This window comes from Sprattus sprattus (assembly GCF_963457725.1).
Source record: "Sprattus sprattus genome assembly, chromosome: 3".
NCBI classification, from domain to species: domain Eukaryota; kingdom Metazoa; phylum Chordata; class Actinopteri; order Clupeiformes; family Clupeidae; genus Sprattus; species Sprattus sprattus.
In genome coordinates, this window is record NC_137922.1 from 36279028 (window position 1) to 36292878 (window position 13851).

Genomic DNA, 13851 nt, shown 5'->3' on the forward strand with positions numbered 1-13851 from the left:
CATCTAAAAAGGCACCGAGGAATGTTTACATACCACTTGATATTTGCTTTCTTTTCTCTTTACATACAAAGCATTAGTTGGAAAAATAAATGTAGTTTTATATTTCTTAGAAAAAAATCAATTTTTTTGCACCTTGGCAATATTTTCAGGGAGAGCCACTACAAAAAAAAAACTGAAAGAAAGAAAAGCATGTCGCTACAAACAAACAGAAAACCACCAGATTTACCCCTATTGTAATTTGGTGGATTCACAACTTAGTAGCACTGCAGTTTTCCTTCTTTTCAACAGTAACACACATCATTTGTTCATTCATAATTCACCCCGGCATTCAGAGAAGGTGGTGTAACGACCTTGTGACACATTCTCCAGGCCCATCCACACAGTCATTCCAAGTCCTGGCCCACATGGGGTGGGGTGGGTCACTGACTTGAGTCATGCATGGACAATTTAACCGGTTGCCTTGGCGGCTGCTAACACACACCAAAAAACAAACAGAAGGAAAAAATCTGCTCAACTAGAAGAAGGTAGGCATCAAATCTGTCAGAAACACACTTAGCGTTTCATTCGAGAATGATTAGCTTGTAATGATGCGTCACAGTGTTGACCAGTCTGATTTTGAGGGGCGGTGAGGGCAGTTGGAGGGGCTTGGGTGTGAGGAAGAGATTGTAGTGGTACTCCTCCACGTGGGCACCATCTTGTGACTGGAATCTGGCACTTGAGGGCACTCGAAGTCTCCCTGGAGTCTCCACTCCCTTGTTGACCCCTTTCTCTTGGGTCCAAAAATGCAGTGGCAGTTTGAGAGGTGAAAGGTCACCCGGAAGGTCGGTCAGTTAAGTGTCCGTCACTCAAGTCACTCATTCGGAGTCTATTCTCGTGTACTTGACGTGGCCCCACTGCCACGGTCGCCACAGGTAAGGCACCTGGTAGTTCCGCGGGACTATGCCTTGAATGTTCTCCTCCAGGTAGTAGAAGAACCGATACCACCATGCTCGCGAGATGAAGTTGCTCGGTGACGGCTCCTTTAGCACCTGAGACACAACAAGGAACATTCCGGTTTATCCCGAGACTGTAAAACACAAACCAGGCATGCATGACCCAAAATACTCAAGCTGAACACGGTTTATGTGGGGTTGACCGACCTGCTGATTGGCCATGGTGTGGTACCACCAGAAGAGTCGTGTTGTGATGAAATAGGCCACAACTACGTCTATGGTGTAGTGGTCATGGGCCAGGAGGATGCAGAAGATCCCCACCGCACAGAGCAGCCAACAGGCCCAGTGGTACCACCAGAACCTCTTTGGAGAGTCTGTGAAATAGAAGAAATAATTTCAATTATTTCAAAATAGAAGAATGAATTCATCTCAATCAAAATAATCTAATTAACACCTTCTCTACAATAACACAGATTATGCATGTTCCTCCTGGACCTCCCTGTATGCGATAGCAGTCATTACTTGTGATTACTTGCACTTGTGATGTTGTATTGTTCACCCAAAATTAGAATAGAAATTAGCCTGAATGTCTTAAAACTTGGATCTGACAACTCCGTAGGTGTACAAATTAATAATATACATAACCATTAACATTATATATAACAAAATACATAAAAATATTTCCTCTCTAATCATGTGTGGAGTTTTCCCTCTTTGACAGCTGGATCATATGATCCCTCTGAAAAGTATAAGTTGTGTGCTCTCAAACACTGCACTGGGTGATAGCTAGAATCAGTCATGTTTCACTGTATATGTATATAAGGTGTCACCAAATTACATCAGCAGGTGTCACTGTTGTGTCTAAATCACTAGTACCATCAGAAAAGGGAAGTAAAGCTCCATGATGACAAAGACCTCATGCTTTATATACACACCCCCACACACCCCCACACACTTACACTCTTTGATGAAGAGATAGGTGAGTGTGAGCATGACCGTGTGGCCGCTGTACAGATAGTCTCCGCACATGGAGTGGGAGCCTGTGATGGTGAGGCCGCCCCCTGCTATCAACTTCACCACCCTCCTCATCTGTGCCTCCCAGTCCCCAAACAGCTGCAACACACACACACACACACACACACACAAACACACACAGTGGGGTTAGGGGTCAAGAGTGCATACATAGTTTGCAGCTACACCAACAAGATCATAAATCAGTCAACCACACAGAAAGATGAGCAACAGTGAAACTGCATGCTGGCAAAAAAATGGGTTCACCCACTACTTCAGAAAGCAAATGGCTTACCACTGAGAATGAAATGAGATCATTGCCTTCAGAACACAGCGAGGGCTTACAAATGCAACGACACACTTCGGGGTTTGTTGAGCAACGACTGATAACCATTCATAAAACTCTTAACATTTTACACTTAACACTCTCACAACAAACATATAACAAGATTCAACCCAACAGCATTGCTATTCAGAAAACTCACAGTGATCTCATCTACAAATTATAACAAGGTCATGGACAACAAAAACAAACATTTTACCACCAACAAAACAATCCAGCAGCTTGTCATTATTAATCTACTTTGGCTATGGACATGCTTTGTTTGTGTCCAGCCAAAACATTAATTTCTCCCTTGTTTTTCCTGTCTGCTTTCTCTTCGACTCAAAATGATATTATGCCCCAATTAACGTCAAGGCCACTTCTAGAACAATCCCTGATGTATGATGTATTCTGGGATTGGGTGTGGAGTGGAAGCCGGCGGAAACACATCCCGCTGAGCAGTACGTGTCATTCGGAAGAGGGGAGGGAAATAAACAGACAGTAACAAGGGTGTGAAGGAGAAGGGAAGAGGGTGGGGGGTGCCCAGTGGCCTGTCAAGCCCACGAAATGAACGACTTCCCACATTTCCTGCTGGGAAGATTTCCGGGCCTCGACTTTGCATAGAGCCCCCTGTACCACCCCCCACTCCCCGTCCTCGCTCCCTCCCTCCTGTGAGTCACTTTCGTTCAGCGGATGATGAACAGTGGTATTTCAGCTCCGCTCAGCCGCTCCTTAGCAACGGCGATGTGCCCACGATACAAATACAACATAAACACATAAACGTCTGTTCGATTGCTCAGAGGATTGGGTAACAGGTCTTTCCCCGTATGATGATTGAAACAGTTTTCCTGAGGAAAAAAAATACCCCATACCATGTTTGACCAGTCTCAAAATAGCCAGGGAAGAGGATCTTTCAGGAACATCTGTTGAGCATGTGTCTCTGACAGAGTCTAAACCCACCCACCCAGCAGCCCCCACCCCACCCCACCCCCCTCGACCACTCTGCACTCCCTCCAATGAGACGCTGCTCCACGACGCTCACATCAGCACAGGGATGGAAAATAACGATCAGGGGAGGTTAGTTTGCCAAAAATAGAGCTTTGCCAAAAATGTTCCATGCGACGGGGCACCACCTTTTTTTCCAATAGGAAGAACTCCCATGGATTTCAGGCTAAGCTATTTGTGTAAATAATGATCCCAGAGACTTCAAATGGCACAGCAGTCAACAAATCTATGTGAAATTCATCTCAATTCACATCGTCTACGTTACAGTCACTGCCCACCTGGTTCCACAAACACACAATACGCTCCTCCCAGACCGCACTGTACAGTATGTGACCGCAGTCATTACTTGTATGAGCCCTGGACTAACACATGAGAACCTTGGAGACAACTAAACATCAAACCCCAAAATGGTACATACACACTCAAAAAAAACCTGCTCTGCCAATTTGACTTTCACACTGACCCAAAGAACCCTGTGGTTTGTAACTCCAGAATGTGTATCTTACCTTCGGCGAACACTTGAAGTGCATCCCTGGCACAGGGAGGGTGGTGATGTACATGGTGACGCACCTATACAAGTAGAGCGTGCCCACAATGAAGAAGTATCTCCGACCGACGATGGACCTACAGATCACAACAGAGTTAAAGGGATACCCCTCTGCGCTGAAAACAACAGGGGGAGGGGGGGAGGCAACAACAGCATGGTGGTGTTGACACACTACACAAAGATAACAGAGCCATAAGGGGCAAATGCAAAACAAACACACTAGAGAAAAACAAAAGGTGTGTTTTCCCACTTTGTAATCCAAACATATCATTTGACTTTATCTCTTTGTAAGAGGTAAGACTGTTGGGGGTGGTAACATGATTGGCAGTCAATGATGCCAGTCTCTGTGGGAGCCTCCAGATTGCTTTATCCAGCCATGCCAAGATGAAAGCTTAGATGATGACTGGAGCCAGAGACACAGCCACCATATACACAGCCACCACTTTTGAGATGGCTATCAGAATGTGAATCAATCAAGACAAGTATTTCAAAGCAATGGCAACAGCAATTTGAAACAGAGAGAGAGAGAGAGAGAGAGAGATGATATATGACCCACTTGTATTTCAACAGGGTCCACTGCAGAAGCCACAGGCACACCAGTATGATACCGTTGATCTCGCAGATGGAGAAGGCCCACTCCACGCGGTCGAAAAAGTCAAAGAACTTGTCGGGCAACGGCGGGGACACCTCCTTGGGTGGAACGCGCTCGTGGACAACAGAGATCATGATAGTGGTGGACACGAAGCAGCAGATGGCGTAGAAGGCAGCCACCGCCGTCTTGCCCCACTCGGTCGGGAACTGCGTGCGCACGGGCTCCGGCATGGGAATCTGGACAAGGTCCTTGTGGAAGCCGTTGACCATCCCATTGCGTTTCCCGGGCATGCTTCCAGGAGTGTTCCCGTCCCCCGCAACCATGATAAGCTCGTCCGTGACCCGGATGGCGTGCCCGTTGGCATGGCCATTCTTGTGCGCCTCGATGTGGTGCTCAATCCGGAGCGTCTCCACACGCTCCAGAAGCTGCTGCCCGCCGTCCGAGCTCACCAGCGACAGCGGCGGCCTCTGGAAGTCTGTCTGAGAGAGCTGCAGCAGGGCATGGCCGTCAACGTTCCGGAAGGGCTCAGAATACTCCTGCATGCCCTCTTTCGTTAGCCAACTGGAGACCTCAGCCACTGACCACTCGGCCACTTTCTTCATGTTGGACCCCTCAACCTCAGCAAGCTGTGGAGCAACAGGGATGGAGGTACACACAGTTTTGAATGGCTGGGTCTAAGGAACACAAAGACCTCCCCAGATGGTGCTCATCACACATTAAGGACATTGGTGGGCATACACACTCGGAGGTACTGGTCAGGAGATCCAAACAAGCTTCCAAAAAGGTAATCCAATTGAGGCACCAATTCAGCTCATCTTACAGCACAGGGAGGGGATGATGAGTTATCTCCTGCAGGGAGAAAGGAGATTTTAAAAAACTGAATCAAACAAATGTACTTACTTGTACTAAATTCAACAAAATATCATCAAACAAGGCTGAACTGATAAGAATAACAGAGTAATACCAGGATAATATTGAGTAAGATGAAATCGACCATGAAACAAATTCTGTTAGCAAACAAATAAGGACTTCCATTACTTTAAGACAGATTACAAGCTGATTTAGAACACTTACGACACTTTTACCAATATTAACTGAATTTAAGACCGAGTTAAAAACGTACTGCTGTTTTTCACTTTCATTTGTAACTAGACACAAAAAAGTTCTACTGAAGTTTTTGAAGTTACTTTGCAAAAAGTATCGATGTGTCGAAAGCTGGCATGGGCTTTCACTAAGCTCCACTTTGACTCCAGCTCAGACCGTTGTACCGCTTCCGAACCAACGTTTTCGTGAACTCCCGTTTCTTTGTAAGAAAGACATGACCATTCCGTAAATCAAACACCGTGTTTGGATATGCTCTCCTTGGCACAGGAATTCCAAAAACCCGTGAGCGTGTCAGCAAGGGCGTGGCAAGTGTGTTTACAAATCTTAACTCGGGCCATGGAGAAGGGGTCGTGTCGCCCTCAGCTCCATATGGTTTGCATTACTCGAGGAGAAGTGTCGCGTTGCATAGTTAAATATGCGCGATAGCCTGTTCACTGACTGAGGTCTATGCAGATGGTCAGGATACACAATGTTTCCCTTCAAATTACTATTATTTAAAGTTTAAAGGATAAACAGCAAAATAGTAGTCCTTGAATATTGAAATAACTGTTTGTTGAGTAAAGAAAGTCAATGATAGGAGAGGGGAGAGTTAAGTTAAGCCAACATCTAGAAATTAGCTCATTTAAGACTTAATTTCAAATGGACGCTACTATTATAAGCCTACAATACGGAATTATTATGAAACATATTGAATAGAGTAGAACAGGATAGATATGCTTAAGCGCACCACAGTGTCTTTAGCATTACTAAGTCGAATATATCACTCAAAGACAAAATATGAGGTTATGAACTTGGGATGCGTTTCCCAAAAGCGTCGATGAACAACCGACGTAGTTAAATGATAGAGACGGTCGTTTTGAACATTCCACGTTTTCCATAGTGGTTGCTCAACGACGTCTTCGAGATACGCAGTCCTGCTTAGGTATTAAATAGACCCTATCAGTGTGGAAAGTTATGCATCTGTTCCCTATATGGATTCAACGGATTTCTAATTCCAGAAATACGAATCTCTACCATTAGAGGTTATAAACACAACACATAAAAGGTTTGGTGTTTGCAAGCTTAGGTTTGAGTGTTTACAATTTAATAAAAAAGGAGATAGATAATCTCCTACCCTTCCATTTGTTTAAGAGGCTTTTAAAAACCTTTCAGAGTGGAGTTTACATTGCCACTGGGATGGTATTGCCCTTTCAAGAGCTAAAATAGCCATTTCCAGAGACCAGATCAATCAGACCAACTCTCAGTGTGGTTCTTAATGTATGCACAGTCACTGATGAGAACAACCAGCTATCCCAAATACACTTCAGGGACTGCTCCTGAAACACTGATACTACTGAAACTCTGTCCAACCTACCTATTTCCCCACAGCAAAACAAGTAATAATAATAACTAATACATAACAACAACAGCAAAGAAATGTAAGTCCAAGCACGATAACCAAGTGCTCTGAGGTGGTGAGACATAGGATGACACCAGCTTAGCAAGCTGAAAAAATGTTCCCCCCCCCTGGGGTAAGGCCTTTAGGGAGAGAGTGTGGGAAAATGTTTCCAATGCCAAGTCAGGTCGGTTTTGGTGGCCGTGCAACACCACTGTAAACAACCACGACACATTTAAACAAACCCCCTCCCCCCCCCCCCCCCCACTGCCACCACCACTCATCTCCTCTCACATGCATAAACCACAGTCATTTACGGTTGTACACCAGTTTCAAACTCAGAGGTCAAAACTGTTATTACTAAACCACATGGGGGCAAATTATGTGCGTGGTTTGTTGATTGATGTGTGAACGTGATGGTACCTGCCCATGTGAGCAAGTCACAATGAGTAATCCGTGGGATGTATGGTGAAGATAGCAGTAGTGAGGCATCTGATTAGGTCAAGCCATCTGATTAGCTGTGACATGATCATGTGAATATGGTGCCTGACTGACATTATGGAGCCCAGACTAGTGTGTTGCAAGTTACTCTTAACATGAATTCTTCATGCCCTATGTCCGGTGTATGCAGAAGAACCGATGAGGAAACACAAATTAGCCTAGTCACAAGAGCTGAATTTGCTGATTAACCTTTGGATGAAATAGACAAAAACAGCTTAAGCACTTAGCTTTATATGAGAAGTATTTGTGGCAATCTGTATTTGCACTAAAAAGGTTCTATGGTGTTTTATTATTCAACAAAGTAGATAGTAAGCCCATGCTTCATACATAAATATATTTCAAGAACTGCTGAAGCCACTCAACCACATCGACTAATAGGGGTATGTAACAATTGACTAAATACGAAACGAAAAACAGTGAACAGCCGCGATTAAATCATGCCAGCATCACCAAGCTCGGGCTTTAACCGAGGAAAACAAATCAGGGTTAAAATAGGAACTCACAATATAGCGGTAACACGTAAAAGTTGTCTTACCGTATTTCGAAAGAAGGGAAAAAACTAAAGTCTTGACGAGTGAGGTGGTGGCTGTTGCCGCTGCTTTACCACAAACCGTCTGACAGCCTACCCTCAGTCATGAACACCAATCCCGCCCATCCGCTGACTAATGCGCCGGTCATCCGTGTGCATCACCACCGAATCCACAAGTCAGCGGGCCTGCCAAGTGCTGACCAACTGAGTTTCCCCAAAAAGTTGAACAACAGGAGGAAGAAGTGACCTCATTTCACTTTACGAGGATTCTAACCAACGAGCGTTAAATGACAATAGGAAACGGTTTCAACCCAATGGCATCTTCGAAATTATTATTTTTTTCTTTACGAGTTGGGAGATGGTTACAAACGACAAGCTAAGTCCATGTGTATACAACGGGGGGGGGAAATCTTTTTACAACCTGTCTACAACCAATAGACTGTGTGAAAAAGATAAGCCATCATTGATCCCATGGGATCCCATCCCATGTATTGTTATCGAATTGTTTAAATACGTCTTCTGTTACAACACTTCTGTTTTCTACCGTAGGACAGCAAACAAAGGTGTGAAACCTGGACAAAACGGGACAATTTCTCACTTGTATTGAGTTTCATGTATCCAATACTGAAACTGAAATTTGACGATGAAACAGCCCCCCTGCCAGAATTGGGCACACTACTCATAGATGGATGTACCACTTTTATAAGCCGTAAACTGAGTTGCCGTTTTAAAGATTCACTATGTCTCAGAGAGACAAAGTATTCCATCACAGTGGTATGGGGTACACTTAGGGCCAAAGCACTGAGCTAAAGCCCCATAACTGGAAATGTCCTGAGACAAAATAAATGGGTTAGTTTGTGCTCACTTCAGTGTGTTTACGTTGGTTGCACCATTAATTAAATGGCAGTTTGGTGGCCTCATCAGCCTTCTGATCGTTGCTCTGAGACAAAAAAAATAAAAAATGATTTGATGATGACCAACTCCACAGCAGCTTGTCATGATATGATATACCCTAAATCAAGTCACAAAGCGCTCTCGAGCATGCGGATAGTCTAAGCAGTTTAAGAATGTCAGAGCACAGCTCAAGCTCAACATCCTATCATTGCCATCACCTCTGCAGGTCCTCAAAGCTCAGCTCAGTGGAGTATGCGTGTGTGTGTGTGTGTGTGTGTGTGTGTGTGCAGCCTGCACCCTAACAATGAGTTGTGTCCTCTGTCAAACAACACCTTGATGAAACCAGATCACGATTCACTGACCCCTTTCCTTTCATTCTATGACTGTGTAATGACTATATCTGTCCGATAGCGGTGTAAACCTACACTGAAGTGATGATTGGGGTCACAGGGCTGATTGCAACCATGAACTCTGTTCTACAGATCAGTGGTGTACGCCAAAGGAAACTGCCCATAACTTCAAATATTAGAGCTTATAGGGACAATTTCCCTTCCCTTGAGGGAAACATTTCGGTATGATACTCTTTTTGAAATCGATTGCAGACAGCATAACCTAGCATTAGTGGGAATGTTTCAAACTGGTGCCAACAAAAGCTTTTCAACACAAACCTTCACTGACGAGATAATTTGCCTTTGCACAGACGCAGTGAAGCTGAGCACTGGCCCTTTCACTAAGCAAATGCAAGTTAGTGATAAGGGGTTGTTCACAGAATCTCAGTGAACTTCCGTGAATGAAACCAACACCTGCACTTTTTTTCCTGGGAAAAACCAGGAGGACGTTTACCAAAAAAATGCCTAAGGGAATTTTTTTTCAAAGCCTCAAAAGAGGGAGTGCCAGGGGTATCGAACCTATAGAAGAGTAAACATTTACATCGAACATTCAGATCCTGGTGTGTGTTAGTGTGTGCAATGATTGGCAAAAGCATTTGTGAATGGGTAGGATTCTTGACATACTCAACAGATAATAGCTTGGCTGTGTCCGCAGTCAAACCGTCAGGGCATGAACCATGACACTAAAGCCTCCTCTGTGCTCCTGGAATTCATTGAATTGCTCGGCTTGCATGTGGGCCTTCCTCAGCATAACACAAACACACACACACTCCCTCACACAGGCACACACACAAGCAGGCTCTTCAAATACTTTACCAACGCTTGGAATAGCTCCGCAAGAGCTATAACAAAAGTAAAGGCCTTCAGGCTATCTTATCTGCCACTATTTTGTCAGGGACACCATGTCTTGATACAAGCATAAACCAAGCACAGATGTTGCCCTCAGCCTGAGAGCCTCACTGTGGTAAACAACACACTGTTCCATGTCCTGACACTGCGGGTGACATGCCTTTTCCCTAGACCCTATATGGTGAGAGGGCTGGCTTTGTCAAGATCTTTTGACACGCACATACGGCGAGGCACAGAAAAGCACAGAAGAGAAGAAAGTTTGCAATTCAACATGTCCAGTGACAAACAGTTGCTGTGGACTTGAGCCTATCGAGGCAGCAGTCTAAACAGCAAGGAGCTATGCACATTTTAAATCAAGGATATGCAAACATACGCATTTTCCTGTCCTCCAGGCCTTGAGGCAGCTGTATCCCCTCCCCCCAATAACTGCACAGCGAGGGCTGCCTGAGGCCTATACCAGGGGAGATACTTTACCTCACATACAGTTACCACACACAAAAGCAAACAAGACAGCATCTCAATGTAAACAGACTAAGGGCTGACCATCATTGGGTTTCTTAGAGTAAAATGTGAGTGTCCAGTAAAAAAAAAATTCGCGTGGGATCCATTGCCATCAGTGGGGGAAACGCCTTAAAAGCCTGGGCTTTAGAAATGGGTTGACATGTGTGATTTTTATTAGGGATGCACCGATCCACTTTTTTCACCTCCGATACCGATACCGATACCTGAGGTTTAGTATCGGCCGATACCGATCCGATACCGATATAAAAAAACAGGGTGTGATCCTACATATGTGAGTGTCTGCAATTAGAATGGGGACTTATTAGCACTGCACTGAATTACTTTAACATTTTATTGCTACACGATAACAATTACACAACTAATATTACTCGATACATATAATTGTACAAGGCAACATGAATCTCATTCATAGCTCATCCAGTCAAAATCTTAACAGGATGAACCCATCTTTATTAGAGCGAATCAACATCAGGACATAACTAAATCTCCGCTTAGCATGCTAATCGCTACTAATAGCAACGTACACTCATAATTAGGGATGGGTATCGTTTGGGTTTTTTCCGATACCGGTACATAACCGATACTTTTAAAACGATACCGGTGCCTAAACGGTGCCAGAACCGATACTTTTTTTTTTTTTTTAATTAAAGACATTAGGCTTATTTATTGCCAAGGCAAATAGTTTTCTTTAAATGTAACAATATATTAACTGTTTGAGGTATACTATAAATAAAAATAAATACAAAACACTTGGCTTCAAACCTTTTAACTTCAAACTATGAACAATATATTAACTTATAACAACTGTTTACAGTATACTTAAATAAATATAAATAAATACATAAACTCTGTACACACACTTCACACTTCATTAATAATTTTGCAGAAATATGAGCATGTTTGCCTTCAGAGTAAAACAAATATTAATTAGTTTGCATTTATTTAAACCCACTGGTTTCGTGAATGTGTAGCCTACTGCCCCTTTAAAAGTTTAGCTTCAGGGCCTCTTGAGTTCTCTCCACCAAAAACACGCAATTTTGTTGTTGCATATGCTGCACGTCGCGTTGTTTGAATCTTTTTGTGCGAAATACAGCCACACTTTTGATCGTTTACCTTTCGACATTTTCTCCGTTATATTGATGGCTAGCTCTGTTTGTGCTTGCTCTGTGCAAGGCTGCCTGCTCTTCGCTGTCAGACTGTTGCAATGTTATTGTAGCGTCCAAGTTAGTGCTCTCTTAAGAACTCACATTGAGAAGGAATATCTCTGGATGAGACGGTAGCTCTCCGTTTAATAAAGCTTCTAAACCCGATTGTTCAAATCCTTGATTGTGATTGGCTAAAAGCCGTTGTAAAATCCAGCATTACCTTACAATTTGACCTGATTACATTCCATATTACTGCGCAGCGAATGGCAAGGCATTCATATAGCGCATTTCATACCCAGTGTTCCATCTGGCTGTTGCGTTGCTTCAAGGGTTGCGTGGCAACGATTTATTTAGGAACTATAATTTTTAGTGGCGGAAGAATGACGGTTTATCATTAAACTATTGTTTCTTAAATTGAATTGTCTTTATTTATGAAACCATATCAAATATGTGTAGTAACAGGTTTAGAAAAGCAATAAGCCCCGCGAGTCCGTGCTTTGCGCTGATTTTAGAACAGGTAAGGGGGTTTAACGGCACTCCGCTTCGCGTCGTGCCTAACAACTCCCTTACCTGTTCTAAAATCAGCGCAAAGCACGGCCTCTTGGGGCTTATTGCTTAAGTATCCAACTTCTGCTTAGAACAACCACACTTATCTTGAAACCGAAACCACACGCAAGTCAACCCATTACCATGGCAACTCCTCAACACAAATCCCGTTTCCACTAGTCCCATACGGAATGCAGCGTGAGCGACACAGGCGAGAGTCTATATTGGGAGATGGAGCAGTTTTATATGTGCCCCACGAAATCTGTTATCAACACAAAAAAGTATACAGATCGTACTCAGAAAGATCTACGCCACTAACGTTAATTCTCGTTAGCTATCGCTAGTTTTGTTAAATTATAAAAATTTTAATTAAAAAAAAATAAATAAATAAATAAATTATCTGCTCAGGCACCGAAAGGAAGCACCGAAATCTGCGTTGCATTTCGGTCCGGGTAGGTATCGGTTGTATGGAACCGGTGCCGTATTGGTACCGGTTCTCGGTACCCAACCCTACTCATAATACACTACCCATATACATAAACATAAAAAAAAAAATATATATATATTTTTTTTTTAATTGTCACCGATACCCGATCTAGAAATGTCTTCAATATCGGTACCGATACCGATACAAATATCGGATCGGTGCATCCCTAATTTTTATGTCGAAAGAATAAGACGTCATCCTTGCATCAGCAGGCTCCCAGGATGGCTTATCATGCTTGAGAGGAGCTTTACCTGATTTTGACCCGCGGCAGTAAACAATGATGGGAGGGAATTGTAATGCTTCTGATTAAAGTCTCATCTACAAAACCTACACAAGCAAGCCTTCTGATCAGGTAACATTAAAACCCAGATGGCTTATTTCTTCAATGCTTTGCTGTGATGTGCTTCGTGGGCTGTGTACATCCAGCTGTGCAAAGGTCACATAGCAGTCAAACCTTGCTTGGTGTTTCTTGCTGGGGTGCATCTGGAAAGATCAGATTCTGACCTAGCCTCTCTGTTTCTTGTCCTCCTGACCGCCAAGGCAACCCCACTAGCAGGGCTCAGAGCTGTCCTTGATGGCTGTCCTACAGTTTATTGTGACCTTCCAAGGCATCTGGAATCCTGCTTACAATAATCCATTGTACATTGTCTTACTACAGGCTCAGTGGAGGGTTTCTTGGTGAATGTCTTCCAGTCGATGTCACAAAGCATTGTTGTCTGTTTGGAACAATATGGTTCCAGACCGCAAACGTCCCTCTGTTTTTATTGGGCTGAAAATGCATATTAGTTCAGCGCGTTCTTCCACATGTCACCCGGGCTAACTTGCAATGCCCATGTAAATAATCATGAATGTTTTCATGTGCAGGATGCTCCCAATGTAGTCCAACTGTGGACAGATTTGGATTGTATCACCACATTTGTAGTTATTTTTGACAATCATATTAGTGGAGACAAATACTTCTGTTGACTATTGATTAGATTAAATTTATGAGAAGAGATAAGACAGGTCAACAGGTTCTTACCGATCACCTGGTACATGAATAATTCCTTTGCATCACTTTACTTGTTTTGTTATACCAACATGGTTTAGAAAAAACAATCT

The 13851-nt window shown here is 43.4% G+C and overlaps 1 protein-coding gene across 1 annotated transcript; it reads right to left on the minus strand.

The window, feature by feature from the left end:
* Window positions 1-594: 594 nt before the first annotated feature.
* Window positions 595-5011, minus strand: sgms1b (sphingomyelin synthase 1b; the record flags this gene model as incomplete). Its single annotated transcript, XM_080835166.1, has 5 exons — window positions 595-1028; window positions 1140-1306; window positions 1892-2045; window positions 3777-3894; window positions 4374-5011. 5 exons carry the CDS (start codon window positions 5009-5011, stop codon window positions 855-857), a joined length of 1251 nt encoding a protein of 416 aa, XP_080691292.1. The 3' UTR covers window positions 595-854.
* Window positions 5012-13851: the final 8840 nt, after the last annotated feature.